Source organism: Podarcis filfolensis, assembly GCF_964270895.1.
Source record: "Podarcis filfolensis genome assembly, chromosome: 9".
In the NCBI taxonomy this organism is placed as follows: Eukaryota; Metazoa; Chordata; class Lepidosauria; order Squamata; family Lacertidae; genus Podarcis; species Podarcis filfolensis.
Genome location: NC_139610.1, coordinates 8,794,858 through 8,814,029, shown reverse-complemented (window position 1 = coordinate 8,814,029; position 19,172 = coordinate 8,794,858). Strand labels below are relative to the sequence as shown.

Genomic DNA, 19,172 nt, shown 5'->3' with positions numbered 1-19,172 from the left:
TCACACATACTGTAAAGAGCATTTCAAAATTCAAACCCAGAAATTTTTTAAAAAAACAGCAGAGTGGCCCAATGGTCACAGAAAATCATAAAAATGCAGGGGGGGGGGACACAAGCTTCCAGATTCTTGCAAAACCCTCCCCAACTGTTCCCCCAGCCACCCAGCACACAGAAATTCAAATCCAGAATTTTTTTTAAAAAAAAACAGCAGAGTGCCCCAATGGTCACAAAAAATCATAAAAATGCAGAAAAAAACAAGCTTCCAGATTCTTGCAAACCCCTCCTCAACACCAAGTCCTTGAATTCCAAACACCCCAACCCAAAATCCAAAACCCCCCCCAAAAGTTTTAAAAGCTTAACTTACCAAATGGCTGCAAAAGAAGTTTTGGAAAAGCTTCAAAAATCACCAAAGTCTTTAAAAACCTCAAAAAAGGCTACTATGTACACTGCGTTCTATGAGTTGCTCCTCGAAGTCAAGTCGCAACTGTATTAACGGTGTTAAGAAAAAGGAAACAAACTTGCAAGACGTTTTCGTCTTGCAAAGCAAGCCCATAGGGAAATTCGTCTTGCGAAGCAGCTCGAAAAACGGAAAACCCTTTCGTCTAGCGAGTTTTCCGTCTTGCGAGGCATTCGTCTTGCGGGGCACCACTGTACCTGGCTAAATTAACCAGCTGACTTCTAGGGATTAAGGGGGATGCCCTCCAGTGGCTTACGCCAGACTGCTTCAGAAATAAGCCTAAAACGCAGGAGATTGCTAATCTTATTTTCAAAGCAAACCGAAGGCTTACTCATCTTCATCCCTATGGGCTTCCAACCACCTACCCAGTCCCTTTTTGCCTCCTCTCCCCTGCTGATCCCCTAAATCACCTCTGCCCAACCTTAACAGGAGGTGATCAGCCTAAAGGAAATAGGAATGGCTGGATGCCTCTGTCTGCCCACACCAATGCACATGTCTTGGGCCATGCATGCTGCAAAACAGTATACCAGGATGTAAGCCCATGAACAGCCCTTGGGAAATGTAGTTTTCCTAAGGTCTGCTGCCATACTAGCAATATCAAGTAATAAGGACCTCTCATATATTGAATACAGTGGCACCTCAGGTTCAAAGGTCTCATCGATAGTAAAATTGCTGTTAAATTGCTGCTTTAGGGGTTCTTTTTAAAAGTCTGGAACGAATTAATCCATTTTGCATTATTTTTTATGGGAAAGCGTGGCTTGGTTTTGGAACGCTTTGGTTTTGGAATGGACTTAAGGAACAGATTAAGTATGAGAACCAAGGTACCACTGTAAAAACAGTGTTTTTTTCTGGGGATACTGAAGAGTATACAGTGGCACCTCGGGTTACATACGCTTCAGGTTACATATGCTTCAGGTTACAGACTCTGCTAACCCAGAAATAGTACCTCAGGTTAAGAACTTTGCTTCAGGATGAGAACAGAAATCGTGCTCTGGTGGCGCGGCGGCAGCAGAAGGCCCCATTAGCTAAAGTGGTCTTCAGGTTAAAGTTTCAGGTTAAGAACAGACCTCCGGAACGAATTAAATACTTAACCCAAGGTACCACTGTATATGCACATCAAGATTTTGTCAAATATACACATCTACCTATTACATGCTTGGTACATATACATCCAAAAGAGATAGGAAAAGTGTGGAATAGCTTTACAGTCGTACCTTGGAAGTCGAACGGAATCTGTTCCGGAAGTCCGTTCGACTTCCAAAGCATTCAAAAACCAAAGCGCGGCTTCTGATTGGCTTCAGGAAACTCCTGCAGCCAATCGGAAGCCATGGAAGCCCCATCTGACGTTTGGCTTCCAAAAGAACATTCAGAAACCAGAAAAGTCACTTTCGAGTTTCAATCGTTCGGGAGCCAAAATGTTCGAGAACTAGGCTGTTCGGAAACCAAGGCATGACTATATTTCATTTAATTTGGAAAGATGTTTTATTTTACTTTTATTTGTTAACGTATCTTGATAGATAAGATTGCCTTGGAGTTTTGAGCCAACTTGCAGCTATTCACGCATTACGATATGCAAGAAAATCTGGTGGTGGCAGGAATCTGAAGATCTGAAGTTCACAAGTTGCCATATGTAGAAGAATTGAGTTGGCAAATTTCCAGCTATAGCCAATGACTGGAGAGGGGAGAGATGGGATGAGCTGAGAGTGGTTTTCTGAATCATTGCCTGCAATCTGGCAAGCATAATTGAGCAATGTAGTCCATCACCTTAGGCAACCCTGTAAGTTTATAGCTTTGCGGGAGCCAAGAAATCAAAAAGGATTCCAGCTTAATTTAGATTAGAAGAACCATGTTTGCCTGTCATGGTTGGCCTATGTTGCCATCTTTGGAAGCGGGAAAGTATTTATTTTTAGGTTATTGTTTTTTTGTTTTGTTCCTATTTTATTCCGATTTTGTATTGTATTTTTCTGTTGTGAAAAATTTAATCAATTATTATTATTAGTAGTAGTAGTAGTAGTAAAAAGCAGAGACATCACCTTGCCAAAAAAGGTCCGTATAGTTAAAGCTATGGTTTTCCCAGTAGTGATGTATGGAAGTGAGAGCTGGACCATAAAGAAGGCTGATCGTCGAAGAATTGATGCTTTTGAATTATGGTGCTGGAGGAGACTCTTGAGAGTCCCGTGGACTGCAAGAAGATCAAACCTCTCCATTCTTAAGGAAATCAGCCCTGAGTGCTCACTGGAAGGACAGAGCCTGAAGCTGAGGCTCCAATACTTTGGCCACCTCATGAGAAGAGAAGACTCCCTGGAAAAGACCCTGATGTTGGGAAAGATTGAGATCACAAGGTGAAGGGGACGACGGAGGACGAGATGGCTGGACAGTGTTCTTGAAGTTGCAAACATGAGTCTGACCAAACTGCGGGAGGCAGTGGAAGACAGGAGTGCCTGGCGTGCTCTGGTCCATGGGGTCACGAAGAGTCGGACACGACTAAACGACTAAACAACAACATGGGATTCAGATAATTTTATATAAAAATTCTAAAGCTCCTTAATGTTCAAACATATCTCTGAATACCTGGGGTACACATTCAGTTGGGGAACTGTTATTTTCTTCACTCTCTAACTGAAGGAAAAAACAATTCCTAAGAAAAAACTGGGGGAAAACACAAAAAAGTTTATTAATCACTGTAACTGGGGCAAACTGAAAGAGAGAAAAATGCCGGGTTCATCCTCCAGCAGTTCATTACCTTTGTTTAATAGATCGGGGGCTTAAAGTGCATTTTGTTTAGCACCTTTATTGCTTTTTGCCGTGGCCTTTAACTTTTCTGATATCACTTAAAAGAAAAAGTCTGCTGATATACTGTTTCCAAAAAGTTTAGTACCAAACGGATGCTGCATCATAGTGAGTGTTGCATCTTCCAGTGTCTTATTAAAAAAGCCAGCATGAAACAGCTCATGCAGCACTTTTCAAGATTGGTTTTACTTGAAGCCTGTGACCCATCACACTTGAGAAATTGTTCCTAAAACTGGGGGAAACAAAAATCTTAGGTAATTTTTGCGCCATTCCATTTTTTCTTAAATGATTCTTGTTGTTTATTGAAAATACCCACATATTCTCTAGCGTTCATAGACGTTTTCCACCCCAAGTATAACCTGGAGGAAATTAACAGCTTTGAATAATCAGAGATTTCTTGCTGATTGGCTTTTATTTATTTATTTATAATACATTTTTATTAATTTTTTAACATATCATTTCCAACAGTCATTTAACATACATTTTTGTCTTATACAATATTTTAGACTTCCGTCAACTACCTCTGAAGGTTTTCCATTCTTTATCACTTAATCTGCATTTCTTAATTTCTATATTACTTTTAATTATCCTTAACTGATATTCTCTTCATAATCTTCCTGGCAATATTTCACATTATCCTCCTTACAAAACTTCTTGCAGTCCTACTAGCGTAATCTGTTAATTACAATTGCTTTTCAGATAATTCAAATATTTACTCCAGTAAATACTTGCTGATCGGCTTTTAAACTGGTTGGGCCCGTGACGTGATTTCCACTGGTGTCACTTGGCTGGTGGTAAAACTTCTGTCAGTGGAACTGGAGAGAGAAGCTATTTCCCCTGCAGCCCCTCCATCAGCTCTATGGAACATATTTAGAAACTGCAACACACCTTCATTCACACAAAGAGAAAGTGGGTAAAAAAGAAAACAGCCCAGCAGAAAAGAGGACTCTCTGACAGCAGTGGCGTAGCAAGGTCAGGTGGTACCCGGGGCGGAAAATTTATTGTCGCACACATCCCCACATGTAAATATTATTTTTTTGCCTGCAAAAATAGTTTTCGTTATTTCATTATTTATTTATTTTTTTGCGGAAACAAAGTTGTTGAGCTTTCTTTGTGCAGCCAGAGTTATTGAGCTAAGGGAGAGCTGGCCGACGGACGGACCATTTTGGCAGCAGGAAGCCAGCATGCACAAAAACCGCACAGCATTTTCTCACCCCCCTTGGAGGTGACACCCGAGGCAGACCACACCCACCACATCCACCTTGCTCCACCTCTGCCTGACAGCTTTCTGATGACAGTATATTCAGGAACTCTGTGCATAAGAGTGCATGCATAATTATGTACCAAACTTTAGGACATCACATGGGCTTTCATTTTAGTGTAATGTGAACACAGTGCTTGGGCTCATTTCTTGACTTAGCACATCCCACACGCTGAGATAAGGGTACCAGGTACACCGGGTTACCACAGCAACGCTAACAGGGACAAGTGTATGACTTCCTGAGTTATTCACCCTCCCATTGGTTCAGGAATGTAGAGATGGGTCTCTAGGGCATTGCTTTCATTATGTCCATGGTGGTCATGTCCTGCCCTGTTTGCTGTCAGGCTCTGACTCTGATTCTGAATCTGTGAGCATCAGGAGAAGAGGCTTTGGGTTTTACACTAGCTAGCATGGTGATAGTGTTAGCATATCTCTCTGTACATATGTATCATTACTTCAGACACCAGAAGAATTGTATATAGTAGATAGCAGTGTTTAGCTTTGTCTTGTGTCTGGAGACAAGGAACACTTTACTTTGAACTGTGTGGGAGAGGAGTTTTCCCCTTAATCGAGGACTCAGGAAGTAGCTATTTTAATGAAAACAAGAAATCTCTGAAGACTCTGCTGAGGTTCCACATACTGTACTCAGCTGATACATCACACTAGTTGACTTGTGGTTGACTTCCACAAGTCACCAACATTTCTCCTCATCTGGCATGGCAGATAAGCGTTTGGAAGCAGCTTTTGTACGCAGAACTGATATGCTTCCTTATCCACATTGCAGTGCTCAACTGGACCCCATCTAACTGGTTGGAAACACTTCCTTACACTCATAGAACCCAGCTTGGGCTGTCAATAATAACACATGTGGCTGGGATGCATGCAGCCGATATTATTTATTTATTTATTTATTTATTTATACCCCGCCCATCTGGCTGGGTCCCCCCAGCCACTCTGGGCGGCTTCCAGCAAAACACTAAAATACAATAACCTATTAAACATTAAAAGCTTCCCTAAACAGGGCTGCCTTCAGTTGTCTTCTAAAAGTTTGGTAGTTATTTTTCTCTTTGACATCTGGTGGGAGGGCGTTCCACAGGGCGGACGCCACTACCGAGAAGGCTCTCTGCCTGGTTCCCTGTAACTTGGCTTCTTGCAACGAGGGAACCACCGGAAGGTCCTCAGCGCTGGACCTCAGTGTCTGGGCAGAACGATGGAGGTGGAGACGCTCCTTCAGGTATTCTGGACCGAGGCTGTTTAGGGCTTTAAAGGTCAGCACCAACACTTTGAATTGTGCTTGGAAACGTACTGGGAGCCAGTGTAGGTCTTTCAAGACCGGTGTTATATGGTCTCAGCGGCCGCTCCCAGTCACCAGTCTAGCTGCCGCATTCTGGATTAATTGTAGTTTCCGGGTCACCTTCAAATGTAGCCCTACATATTTTAAAAGTCTATACTCAAAAATTTAACATGTAACTAGGACAAACATGTTTAGAAGCTTGTTTGTCAAACAGGTACACTCAGTGGAGAGCCAACATTGACTGTAGATTCCAACACATGCTCACTGGATCACAAATCTTGTGTATGAAAGGGCTCTTCATCCCTACCTCTCCTTACTGAAACAGCAATCTGCTTTTGCATTCCAGGACTGCAGGTAGCTCAAATAAATAAATCTGTTTTATCCAAGTTTACAGAGAGAAAATATATTTTGGCCATCAGAAAATTTGGGGGAACTGGAAATTTTGGTAGATTTCTTTAATAACAATGCCAAATTGGTTGCTAAATCAGTCTTTTCAATATTTGGGATTTTTAAAAAAGATACATATTCTGTAGATTTCAAACTAATAGGTGTGAAGTACCTGTGGTCTCACAGCTGGTTCAGCCTAATGTCCATTCTGATTGACTCAATAGGAGGCTAATCTGTCCACCTTTTTCCTTACTGCCTTTGCAAAGTAGCTGAAACGCTAAAGCTTTTGTGTCTCTTACATACTCTTCCCATTGTAATCATTACTTCTGGTTTCCCCCAGGAGATTCTGAAATTCGTACTAGTCCTCCTTTTGTGCTTCTGATCAGTCATCAGGAATTTTTTATTTATTTTTGGTCTTGTCCTGACTGCATTCAAATATAACTAGGGAGAGCCTCAGGCTGTATGTTTGTCATCCAGCTATATCAAACCTGCATTTTTCTGGTATTTTCTGGAGTAATTTGTTCTGGTATATTCTGTCCTAGACCTACACCTTTTTTCTTAGTGGACTCACCAAACTAATGGTAAAAAGAGTCTAAATCTAGATCGAGAGAAGGGGGCTTGGCAATGGAGCATGAAGATATCAGAGAAAGTAACCATCATTGTCTTTTAAGCAGGCGTCTTTAAATTTCATGGCTGCTGTCAGGCCTGCTTCTTGGGAGAAAAGCAATGACAAACCTAGACAGCATCTTAAAAAGCAGAGACATCACCTTGCCAACAAAGGTCAGTATAGTTAAAGCTATGGTTTTCCCAGTAGTGATGTATGGAAGTGAGAGCTGGACCATAAAGAAGGCTGATCGCCGAAGAATTGATGCTTTTGAATTATGGTGCTGGAGGAGACTCTTGAGAGTCCCATGGACTGCAAGAAGATCAAACCTATCCATTCTTAAGGAAATCAGCCCTGAGTGCTCACTGGAAGGACAGATTGTGAAGCTGTGGCTCCAATACTTTGGCCACCTCATGAGAAGAGAAGACTCCCTGGAAAAGACCCTGATGGAGGGCACAAGGAGAAGGGGACGACAGAGGACGGGATGGTTGGACAGTGTTCTCAAAGCTACCAGCATGAGTCTGACCAAACTGTTGGAGGCAGTGGAAGACAGGAGTGCCTGGCGTGCTCTGGTCCACGGGGTCACGAAGAGTCGGACATGACTAAACAACTAAACAACAACAATCATTGTTGCCAAATCCAGAGTTTGAAAGGGCCTCTGAAGATCCTTCTTCCTCTTCTTCCTCTTCTTCTTCTTCTTCTTCTTCTTCTTCTTCTTCTTCTTCTTCTTCTTCTTCACCCAACACTGTGGTCTTGGATAGCCAAGTATGCTGCTCCATCATTCCTGACCACGAGCAATGCCAACTGAGCTGAGGAAACATTGCCAGTCCTAGACCTTAATGCAGGGGTGGGCGTTCCTAGTGAGCAACTGAACAAGGATAGAAGCATGTATGCCTGGCCCTCTTGGTGTAATGTGAACTGGGTTGAATTACACAGTGCTTGGCCCATTTCTTGAGTGAGCACATCCCTCATGCTGCTGGATACTCTAAGATAAGGGTGTCAGGTGCACTGGGTTACCATAGCAACACCAGCAGGGGCAAGTGTATGACTTGCTGAGACATTCACCATGGTCCTGGAACCAGGTTTGGAGACTAAGCTCTGCTGAAACCTGATTCAGTTTAAGCCTCAAAACTATGGTTGTGCGTCTGGCCTTTACATTTCATGATCTTTTAAATTTACCAGTTGGAATGTCTGTCTGTCCTTCCTTTTCTGTTATATTTGCAAAAACCCCCACCAAGGGACAGTATCCTTTGTGTGGGTAATTGTTTGTGTAAGAAATGATCTATGTTTATATTTATCGCTAGTTAAGATTTTAAAAGGCTCTGTTGGAAATGTCAGAACAGTTTATGAAATGAGGTTTGGTTTTTTCATATTTACACGTATAGGAGGCAAAATATCATTTACTAGTAAATTATGGAAATGGGGATGACATTCAGACACTTACAGAGGGCACTCAGGTGACTTTTAAAATCTTAAGAATTGTGGATCAGTGCCAAAGGTAATATATACCACATTTCTGCATCTTATTCCATCATCTGCATTTTAAGTGATGTCTAAAATGTGTTAAAAGGTAGTTGCTATTTTAAATGGCAGCTGCTTTCAGATAAAGACACCTTTATAAGATTGATTTGTGAAGCTCATTTTCTAACCTTTTCAACCTATCTGCCAATTACTTTTAGTCTGCCTTCCCCAGCCAGTCAGTTCTCTCCACGACCAGGCACTGAGAACTTCTGCCTGATGCTGTTGTGGCCTTGAGGAAACCCAAAAGGTCTCAACAGGCCACAAGCTTAGTAGACCACAAGCTTAATAAGAGTCAACAGTGTGATGCACCAAGGGCAGAGTTCTTTCCAGATCTGAAGCCAATAAGCACACCAGTGGATGAAGAATAAGTAATGCTTTATTTGTGCAAGGTTAACAGGGACACGGGTGGCGCTGTGGGTTAAACCACAGAGCCTAGGGCTTGCTGATCAGAAGGTCGGCGGTTCGAATCTCCGTGATGGGGTGAGCTCCCATTGCTCGGTCCCAGCTCCTGCCAACCTAGCAATTCGAAGGCACGTCAAAGTGCAAGTAGATAAATAGGTACCACTCCGGCAGGAAGGTAAACAGCTTGGGGTGAGAGACTACTCAACAGCCCATTTCATTGGGGTACAAGTCCCCCACGGGTCCATGCGGTCAGGAAAAGAAGGAAATTCCAGCCAAGTAATTTGGAGCAAGGACGCGGGTGGTGCTGTGGGTTAAACCACAGAGCCTAGGGCTTGCCAATCAAAAGGTCAGCGGTTCGAATACCCACGACGGGATGAGCTCCCATTGCTCGTTCCCAGCTCTTGCCAACCTAGCAGTTCAAAAGCACGTCAAAGTGCAAGTAGATAAATAGGTACCACTCTGGCGGGAAGGTAAACGGCATTTCCGTGAGCTGCTTTGGTTCTCCAGAAGCGGCTTAGTCATGCTGGCCACATGACCTGGAAGCTGTACGCCGGCTCCCTCAGCCACTAAAACTAGATGAGCACCACAACCCCAGAGTCGTTCGTGACTGGACCTAACGGTCAGGGGTCCCTTTACCTTTTAATTTGGAGCAAAACAGCGGTCGGTAGACCATGATCTTTATTGTTGCACAAAAGGTCCCCACAGGATTAAGGATCCCAGAGCATGGGGCAACATTGACTTTTAAAACTTCCCACAATATCCCAGAATACAGTTCGTGCAACATCATTGATACATCATCTTTACATCACTGACATGTCACAAAGGGGAGGGGTAGACAGGGGCTACACTAGTTCAACCTTGGCAGACATGTCCAGAAAAGTCCTTGGTACAAGATTAGCATAGGCAAAACATGTCCAGGGACCTCTCAAGTACCCACCATCAGAAGACAATAGAGCTCCCTTTGCACATTCATAACTTGGAGCACATTCGGTGATGGGCTTTTGGAAACTAACAGCTCAGCATTTGTCACCCCTGGGCACTTCCCTGGGTGGGGTGTGTGTACATACCCTCATGCTTGAGGGATTATGGTAGGAGGTGGCAGGAAAAAGAGTCCTTTTCCCAAGGGCAAAATGGCGTTGGAATGGAGGAAATTGGCAAAGGGGTTGATTTTATATGATTTATAAAGCTAGGTATCTTCCCTGAGCTGTCAAGTCAAAAGAATACATTCAGGCATAATATTTGTAACATTTAACAACTTTAAAGATGTGTTGTCGCCCCCCCCCCCCCCCGGTCATTTCCATAACACTTTGATGCTTCTCTTCCAATCTTCACCTCAAGCCAGTGATTCAGCTCTTGGGAGGCTGACTATAATACAAGGGATTCCTAGGATCTTTCTTCTTCAGCTGCAGACTCCAGCCTTCTGTCTCTCCCAGCTTTTTCTGGTCAGCAGTCTCAGTCAGTCACACACTCACCTCCACAGTGGTAAAACTGGCCTATTTGTGTTCAGGCAACCTACCCTTCAAACAGACTTCAGTGGCATAGAATACTTCTTTTTACCATTGTTGTTTAGTCGTTTAGTCGTGTCTGACTCTTCGTGACCCCATGGACCAGAGCACACCTGTCTTCTACTGCCTCCCGCAGTTTGGTCAAACTCATGTTCATAGCTTTAAGAACACTGTCCAACCATCTCGTCCTCTGTTGTCCCCTTCTCCTTGTGCCCTCAATCTTCCCAACATCAGGGTCTTTTCCGGGGAGTCTTCTCTTCTCACGAGGTGACCAAAGTACTGGAGCCTCAGCTTCAGGATCTGTCCTTCCAGTGAGCACTCAGGGCTGATTTCCTTCAGAATGGATAGGTTTGATCTTCTTGCAGTCCATGGGACTCTCAAGAGTCTACTCCAGCACCATAATTCATAAGCACCAATTATTTGGCGATCAGCCTTCTTTATGGTCCAGCTCTCACTTCCATACATCACTACTGGGAAAACCATAGCTTTAACTATATGGACCTTTGTTGGCAAGGGTATGTCTCTGCTCCCCCCCCCCCCTGCTTTTTAAGATGCTGTCTAGCCTCTTACCATATTTATCTGTAAATGAAGACCCAAGACTATATGTTTGCCTATATGTTTGTTTTTTGTTTTTGTTTTTTTGCATGTTCATTTCAAAACTTTGGTTCATTTCTGCCAACCTGACAGAGGAAAGCAATAGGGCAGCTAATTAAAAAGTTTCTAAATGTTGTGATTCATCAGCTGTTTCACATTTTGGGGAGGAGGGATTGAGGTGAAGTAACTACTTTCTGATAAACTGCCCTTCTCTGCCAATCAATTAAGGCTTGACCATGTCATCCTGTCACTTAGGAAGCCTTTTATAGCACCATTATGCAAATCACCATTATGCAAATCTTCCACCTTGGCAACATGTTCCCTTCCTGGTTCTGTGCCTATTAACAGATACAGTAGGAATGAGGAGCCCAGAGGTTGGCAAAGTGGCAACAAAGTGATAGAGAGATAAAGGTTCAAGCCCAGGGGTAGGCACCCTAAGGCCCGGGGGCCGAATGCAGCTCAATCACCTTCTCAATCTGGCCTGCGGACGGTCCAGGAATCAGCATGTTTTTACATGAGTAGAATGTGTGCTATTATTTAAAATGCATCTCTGGGTTATTTGTGGGGCCTGCCTGGTGTTTCTACATGAGTAGAATGTGTGCTTTTGTTTAAAATGCATCTCTGGGTTATTTGTGGGGCCTGCTTGGTGTTTTTACATGAGTAGAATGTGTGTTTTTATTTAAAATGCATCTCTGGGTTATTTGTGGGGCATAGGAATTCGTTCATCCCCCCCCCCAAATATATATATATATAGTCTGGCCCACCACATGGTCTGAGGGACGGTGGACTGGCCCATGGCTGACCCCTGTTCAAGCCCATCTAGAGTTAGTCGTAACCAAGTCTCAAAAACAGTGAAAAAAGCTGTGATTGGCTTCAATATGACTAAGTCACTTACTTGTTTCAATGGGACTTTGTTTCAGTGGGATTTTTGCTGGATTGGAGAGGGGAGATTTCTGTGCCCAGAGGTGTACCTAGGGTCTCTTGCACCATTGACAGGGAGCTGTATCGCCAAACACATATGCATCATACACTCCAGCGATCTACCTTCATACTTCCTTGCCATTTTCCTACTGGTCAGCTCCTGGTTCATGTCTGAACTCGCAACCTTATGCAGATAGCTGGTGACAGATTTCTGGTGTGATTTTTGAGCTCTCCCCTGGGCCTGCCCCCCGCATCTGTCTATGCCGTTGTCCCTTCATCACTTTTCAGGGATGATTCACAACCTAGTAAGAGTCTCAGACGCATGCCCCTCATCCCTCATCCTTCTCCATGCAGAGAAAGTTGCAAATGAATATGAGATCTCATTGATCCCATAATGTATTAATGCCTTTCTCCATTTCAGGATGGCAGCAAGTTGTGAGGTCATTCATACAGTTCATTCCAGTTTGCTCATTACTTTCTCCACATGGGTAGGCATACATTTGTTTGGAATTTTGCAGGAGAAAACTGGCTGGAGGGTTGTTTTAGACCAGATCATTGGTGGCTAGGGAATGGGGTTAAGCAGGCCCTCCCTCTTCTGGCTTCTGGGCACCGTGTAAACCTTACTGTTGCTACACCCTTCTCCATCCTGGCATGCTGCAGCAACTCTGCCAGATGGAGGTCAGGTGAGTGGCACAGCCTGGTCATGCCATCTGCTGCTGCCCTTTTGTTGTTTAGTTGTTTTGTCATGTCCGACTCTTCATGATCCCCTGGACCAGAGCACGCCAGGCACTCCTGTCTTCCACTGCCTCCCGCAGTTTGGTCAAACTCATGTTAGTAGCTTCGAGAACAATGTCCAACCATCTCATCCTCTGTCGTCCCCTTCTCCTTGTGCCCTCCATCTTTCTCAGTATCAGGGTCTTTTCCAGGGAGTCTTCTCTTCTCATGAGGTGGCCAACGTATTGGAGCCTCAGCTTCAGGATCTGTCCTTCCAGTGAGCACTCAGGGCTGATTTCCTTCAGAATGGAGAGGTTTGATCTTCTTGCAGTCCATGGGACTCTCAAGAGTCTTCTCCAGCACCATAATTCAAAAGCATCAATTCTTCAGCGATCAGCCTTCTTTATGGTCCAGCTCTCACTTCCATACATCACTACTGGGAAAACCATAGCTTTAACTATACAGACCTTCATATGGCATTTACTGAAACTGAAAAGTGGCAGGTTTTCCAAAGTGTCCCAAAAGCATGTTGTAAAACTGGAATACTAGGGTCACATAGACGTCTCTTCTATTGCAGGACTTTGTGGTAGTGTCAGGCTGCAGAGGAACCAACCCCCACGGCAGGTCTCCAGGAATGGACAAGACAAGGGAAAGTCCTTGCCATTTGCTTTTATCCAATATTCACAGAGAGAGAGGCTTGAGAATGTGGCCTCTCGGAATAATGGCGTTGTTCCGAGTAAATCTCCCCTCCCCTTCTCTCCCACTTCTTCATTCGTTATCCCTTCTATGGTTAGCGCTGAGGGCCCTTTGGTTCTGAGCCCTTTGCTCTCCTATTTTTAAGGCTCATCGGGTTCTGGGAGATGGTGGGTCTGGAATGCTTTCTAGTGATAACGTTTCAGCCAGCTGCTCCGGCTCTGCCTCCTTCTCCTATCTCATTACAATGGTACCTCGGGTTACATACGCTTCAGGTTACATACGCTTCAGGTTACAGACTCCGCTAACCCAGAAATAGTACCTCGGGTTAAGAACTTTGCTTCAGGATGAGAACAGAAATCATGCTCTGGCAGCGCAATAGGAGCAATAGGAGCTCACCCCGTCATGGAGATTTGAACCACCAACTTTCTGATCGGCAAGTCCTAGGCTCTGTGGTTTAACCCACAGCGCCACCCACGTCCCAAGCTACAATATAATGTATAGCTAATTATTTTCTTCCCTGAGCCTTCAAGGACTTGGCCTTACAAACATAGGATGTGGCCTTTTACTGAGTGAGACCATTGGTCCAGCTTGCTCTACATGGGCTTGGCAACTGGTCTCCAGAGGTTTCCTGGGATTTCCCTACTAATACAGTTAGCTCTTTTGAGCACGTGGTGAGAAGCAGTTCCAAATTTCCTTGAAAGATCCCAGCTATTTAGATCCTTTCTGTTCTGGTTTCTAGAAGGGGTTTTTTGGGGGGAGAGAAAATGCCTTGGTCACCCTGGTGGAAGATCTGTGCCAGGAGATAAACAGGCCAATTGCTCCCTGTTGAGGGTATGCTGGGACTAAGCAAGGAAAAGCTTGCCTCTGTGCATTGTGCAGAGTGTGCAAAGGGCCCTTGAAGAGGCAGTGATAAGAAGAGAGCGAGACAGGATCAGCAATGCACCTGCAGCTAAACGCTCACTCAAACCCAGCAATCAAAGTATTCTGATAAACCCCTAATGAAAAAAGATGAGAGTTGCTGTGCTTCACGTCGCATTTGAGAAGCTCTGGAGCACTGTTCTTGCCAGCCGGCGCTGAACTGTGAGGCACGAGCCTGCGAGCGCTTGATCAAATGGTGCCTGCTGCTGCATGCTGTCTCTTGCAAGTTCCCTGGGAGGGTTGCTTTTACGGAACTGACACAGCAAAGTCTTGAGTTCTGAAACGGCTCAGAAGTGGAAATACTCGCTGCATATAATGCCATGTGAAGAAAGTCCAACTCAGCTCTCTGGGAGGGAGCACTGAAATCAAGAAGCATCGAGATGAGGAAAGGGGCTTCAGTTAACCCCTTCCTCGCACCTGTGTGGTCAGTTTGTTTCCTCAGTTCACCCCACCACACTGGCAACTTTTGTGTGTGCATATGTGTGTGTTAGCAAAGTACTGGCAAAATCCTCCCTTTCCCTTCAGATTGCACAGTGGCTTGGCAGCTGACTGGAATGATTTGCTTGCTCGAAGAATGTTGACTTTGGAATGGGAGTCCGAGGGACTGCAAACAGTGGGTATAGTTGTGATTATATTTGCGTCTCTGAAGCTGCTGCATTTGCTCGGACTGATTGATTTTACAGAAGGTAAAGTGGTCACTCTGGTTTGTGCTGTTTGTAGGTAGAGAGGGTCTGGTGTTCTAAAAGAGGCTGTGTGAGTACCTTAGCTGTTTGGAGTGCAAAATCTGTAGATGCTATTTGCCAAATAACGTATCATTTATGAACTTGTGGTTTGTATATTATTATTATTATTATTATTATCCTCCACTTTATAATCAGTGAAGTTTTAAAGTACTGCATTTTGCTGCCTTTAACATATGCATTCATTCATCAATTGCAGCAACCTTTTAAACCCAGTTGAAAACTTCAGAACCGGAACTAACTTTCTCCACGTTGGCTTATATAAATGAATCAGGTACTTTCCTGATTCCATGTTAATGATAAAATTCATTTCTTTCCTGAGCAAACGACTTCTAAAAACCACTTTGTATGCGTTCCACTACTTTATCATTTCAGCACAGCAGATATATAGGTTTAGGAATTACTCTGTGTCGATCAATATTTCAAGCTACGCCAAAGTCCTGGTTGCAATATGAGTTTTTGCTGTGGAAAATAATACAATTGCATGCATTTGTATTGACTTACATTTTCTGTTGGGAGAATTTCAGTGTATAGGGGCATTATATGTTTAAGGGGAACTTCTTACTGGGTTCAGCCGGAAGCTTTTTAACCACCGGCAAATAACTAGGTGCTACTGTTTGTATTCGTAATTTGCAATATTTTCGCCATAATTTTTTGTTTAAATTTGGTCCTAAAATGAATATTATACACAACTCTAATTTATTCATAGTTTAGATATGTGTAACCATTTTATATATGCTGCAGATTGCTTTGAGATGTGTCAAAGGAAGTGATTCATAAATAAAAACAGCAGCAGCAACAACAATTTCTCTGTGTTGTGGGAAACCAAAACAATTTGATTTCCTAGTGATTAAAACTCTTTCCCAAGCAACCCCGGTTCATTTTATTAGAAGATGCAGAGGCTGTAACCATGCAACAAATGTCTAAAATCCGTGTTCTCTCTGATGTTTCCCTTTGTATAGTAGGGGTTTTGCTTTGTTGTCAGTAGTAATGTCCATAATCAGTGCAAAAGTGACTCCAGAATACTTTGTTTATTTTAAAGCTTGTTACATCTGAAAGTGGTGTGAATTTCTGACAATGGCAAGAGCATCATCCTGCTACTAAAGCCTATGTTTTATAGCCACCTTGAAAAAATACTCGTGATCCCGCTTAATTGTCTGGCAACGTAGCAGGATTAATATCTCATGCCAGATAAGATCAATCAATATTATTTGTGGAGCAGGAATCAGGGGGCAGTCTGGGAGGGACATTATTTTTGGCAGCCCCTAGATTGTGGAATTCCTCCTAACAGAAGTGCATCTTCCATCACTGTTATATAGTTGCTATATGCCCAGTGATGGTACGCACCCCTCCCTTCCCCCCTTTGCCTGCCTCCTCATCCGCCGCCACCGCTTCCTGCCCCAGGAGGCATTTTGGTGTGACCCGCCAAAGCGAGTCTACTACAAAGTGGTGCGGCTAGGACGACTGTTTTCTTGACATGCAAGCCAATCTGCTCCGCCACTTTGTGGTAGAGCAAAGCAGTCTGCCTCTACCACAAAATGGTGTGGCTAGAGTGTCTTGCAGGGATGCGGGTGGTGCTGTGGGTTAAACCACAGAGCCTAGGACTTGCCGATCAGAAGGTCGGTGGTTCGAATCCCCATGACAGGGTGAGCTCCCGTTGCTCGGTCCCAGCTCCTGCCAACCTAGCAGTTCGAAAGCACATAAAAATGCAAGTAGATAAATAGGTACCGCTCCAGCGGGAAGGTAAACGGCGTTTCCGTGCGCTGCTATGGTTCGCCAGAAGCGGCTTAGTCATGCTGGCCACATGACCCGAAAGCTGTAGGCCGGCTCCCTCAGCCAGTAAAGCAAGATGAGCGCTGCAACCCCAGAGTCGGCCACAACTGGATCTAATGGTCAGGGGTCCCTTTACCTTTTACCTTTAGAGTGTCTTGCTAGGTGCGGAAAGGAGGAGGGGGGGAAAGTTGGTTGATCTAGCCACGCCACTTTGTGGTAGAGGTAGACCCACCAAAACACCTCCAGGGAAACAGTGGCAGTGGAGGAAGAGGCAAAAAGAGGTGGTGGTACAGTGTTCCATGGCGTAGCACCAAATACCACCTCAAAAAACCTGTATATGCTGAAGATACACCTCTTTACCTTGGGCCTTGCACAACACCAAACACATATATTAAGACCCGCCTTCCTCTTGTGACTGTAATTTATTTTAAACTGTTTTTAATACTGTGTTTTAACATTGTTTAAACCTGCCTTAGGACTTTGTGGTGAGGGGCGGGTAAGAAATTGAATTAATAATAGCAGTAGCAGTAATAGCAGACTCCATGACCTCTGCAGTATTTTTCATTCTATAGAATAAAATGGATAGTGGCTATAATCCATTGCCCCCTCTCCTCACCAATGTGCAAACAGTGGAAACCCAGTGAGTGACCAAAGAACAGGCATGAAATGGAAGAGCCTGGCATATTTCTCTCCCTGCTCTCCAGCCACATACAATCTGTTCAAGTAGGACTGGGCAACATCTGGTTTTCAATATCGTGATCTATCACCTGCTAAACATCATGATATTGTGGAGTTTGGAACTGACAGGGTCAGTACTCCGGTGTGTCCTGTGTCTGAGAAGAAAAGGAGGGGGAGCAGAAGGAGGGGCTTGTCGCAGAGAAGTGACGCACAAAGTCTTTCTGTTTCCTCACTCAGTTTCACTTCTCGGTGAGCAGCAGAAGCTGCGTGTGTGCTCCTGGAGCACGGAAGAGAATGTCTGAAGTTTCGGACGGTTTTATTGCTTTGTAAATAAACGCTTCTAGAGATAAGAACTGAGCTGTCTTTGGACTTGATTTATCCCTCATCTCACACGGACGGGACCGCTGCAGCTCTGCTCCCCTGCCGCGTCAACTTCCAGCAGAGCGACGCAGGGAAGTGTGACTGGACGCAGGGGTTTGATTTATGCAAGAGGTTATGGAAGTATCGCGTTTCCTGATAAGTGTGAGAAGGGAGAAGGCTGCCAGCGACGTGTTGCTGTAATCCTGCCAGGCAAGGGCAGTGGGAGATGCCGGAGAGAGGAACCAAGAGCCAGAAGGAACGGCTGCTTCGGAGGTCCGGCTTGCTGGCAAACTAGTGAGTACGCTGAAGCCCCGGGGGGAGGAAGAATGGCTGCTGCACAGGAACAGCAGAGCCAAGAGAGCTACCCCGGTGAGAGGCTGAATGGGGCCAACTGGGAGGCCTGGTCAAGAAGAGCAAGGGGGTGGTTTGTGGCCACAGGGCTCTGGAGTTTAGCCCAGAAGGAGCCGGCCCCACCCATGCATGCTGCTCTGCTGAGTGAAAGAGAGCAGAGAGAGCTTTGCCTGCTGAAAGCAAGTGTGGACGCTTTGCTGTTGCCCCACCTGGAGGGCGTTGAATCGGCTGTGGCCGCTTGGCAGGTGCTGAGGAGGCTGTGCGAAGGCTCAGCAGGAGCCAGGGGCCGGGAGGAAGCCGAGGGCCAAGGGAACAAGCTCCAGGCCGGAGTGGGAGCCACATCAGAGGGGGCTAGAGGATGCCCAGAGAGAGCCAGACCAGAGGGGGCTGTTCCGGGAAGCTGTTTCTCTGCTTCGACACGTCTGTGTGATGGACTGTGTGCTGGAGAGCGGCTGAGAGCTGTGGAACAGGGCAGAGGCTGCACCCCAAGACGGAGTGGGGGGGCAGGCCAGGCAGGCCATTCCAAGAGCTCTGAGGAAGCGAAAGGCTTCGAAAGTTGTTTGTGCTTTGAGGCAACGTCCAACAGCGCTGGGAAGCATCCGCTTGAGGCCCAGGCTGCCAAGGACACTGGCCGGCATGGAATGTCAACAAAGCAGGTTCCCAGGGCAGGTTCCCAGCAACGACGTGGGAAAGCTGCAGGCGGGGAGAAAAACAAAGACAAGGCGTCTTATCACCACCTCACAGCTGCGCTAGCGTCTCTGAGAAAAGACAAGAGCCTTAGCCCGGGAGAGGCTGTCGCCATGGCAACCGATGGGAGTGCTAGCAACGCCTTGGCATCTGTGGAAAACAACCAGAGACACTCTTTATCTCTCGTCATCGATTCAGGCGCGTCGCATTGTTTAGTGACATCGTCTGGGCATTTGAGGAACTGCAAGACAGTTAAAACTGGACGTTATGTTACTTTGGCTGATGGGTCTCAAAGACCATTGACTGAAACTGGTCTTCTTTATTGCTCTTTCATAGACCATTGGATAGAAGCTTTTGTGGTACCAGAGCTTGCCCACTCTCTTCTAAGTGTGCCAGCCCTTATGGCTGCTGGTTTTGATGTTTTGTTTTCTAACAATGTGTGTTCCTTTTTCAGGAATGGGAAGAAGATCCACAGTGTTCAGAGAAGAGGCACGCTTTTTCTGATCGAGATGCCCATTGA

At 45.1% G+C, this 19,172-nt stretch overlaps 1 protein-coding gene across 14 annotated transcripts in view; it reads left to right on the top strand.

Annotated features, from left to right (window-relative positions):
* The window catches only part of KCNIP4 (potassium voltage-gated channel interacting protein 4), a 420,252-nt gene that overhangs the window by 299,194 nt on the left and 101,886 nt on the right, over nt 1–19,172 (top strand). Inside the window, exon 1 of one of the 14 annotated variants that reach the window (XM_083630785.1) lies at nt 14,351–14,487. The exons of 11 other annotated variants lie outside the window; for them this stretch is intronic. Coding sequence is in view for 2 of the 3 variants with exons in the window: in XM_083630783.1 (XP_083486909.1) it covers nt 14,542–14,749 (208 nt within the window). In the remaining variant the exon portion in view is untranslated. Of the gene's footprint in view, nt 1–14,350; nt 14,488–14,523; nt 14,750–19,172 lie in introns of those variants that run through there. 2 more of the 14 variants (XM_083630783.1, XM_083630792.1) reach the window with 2 other exon arrangements.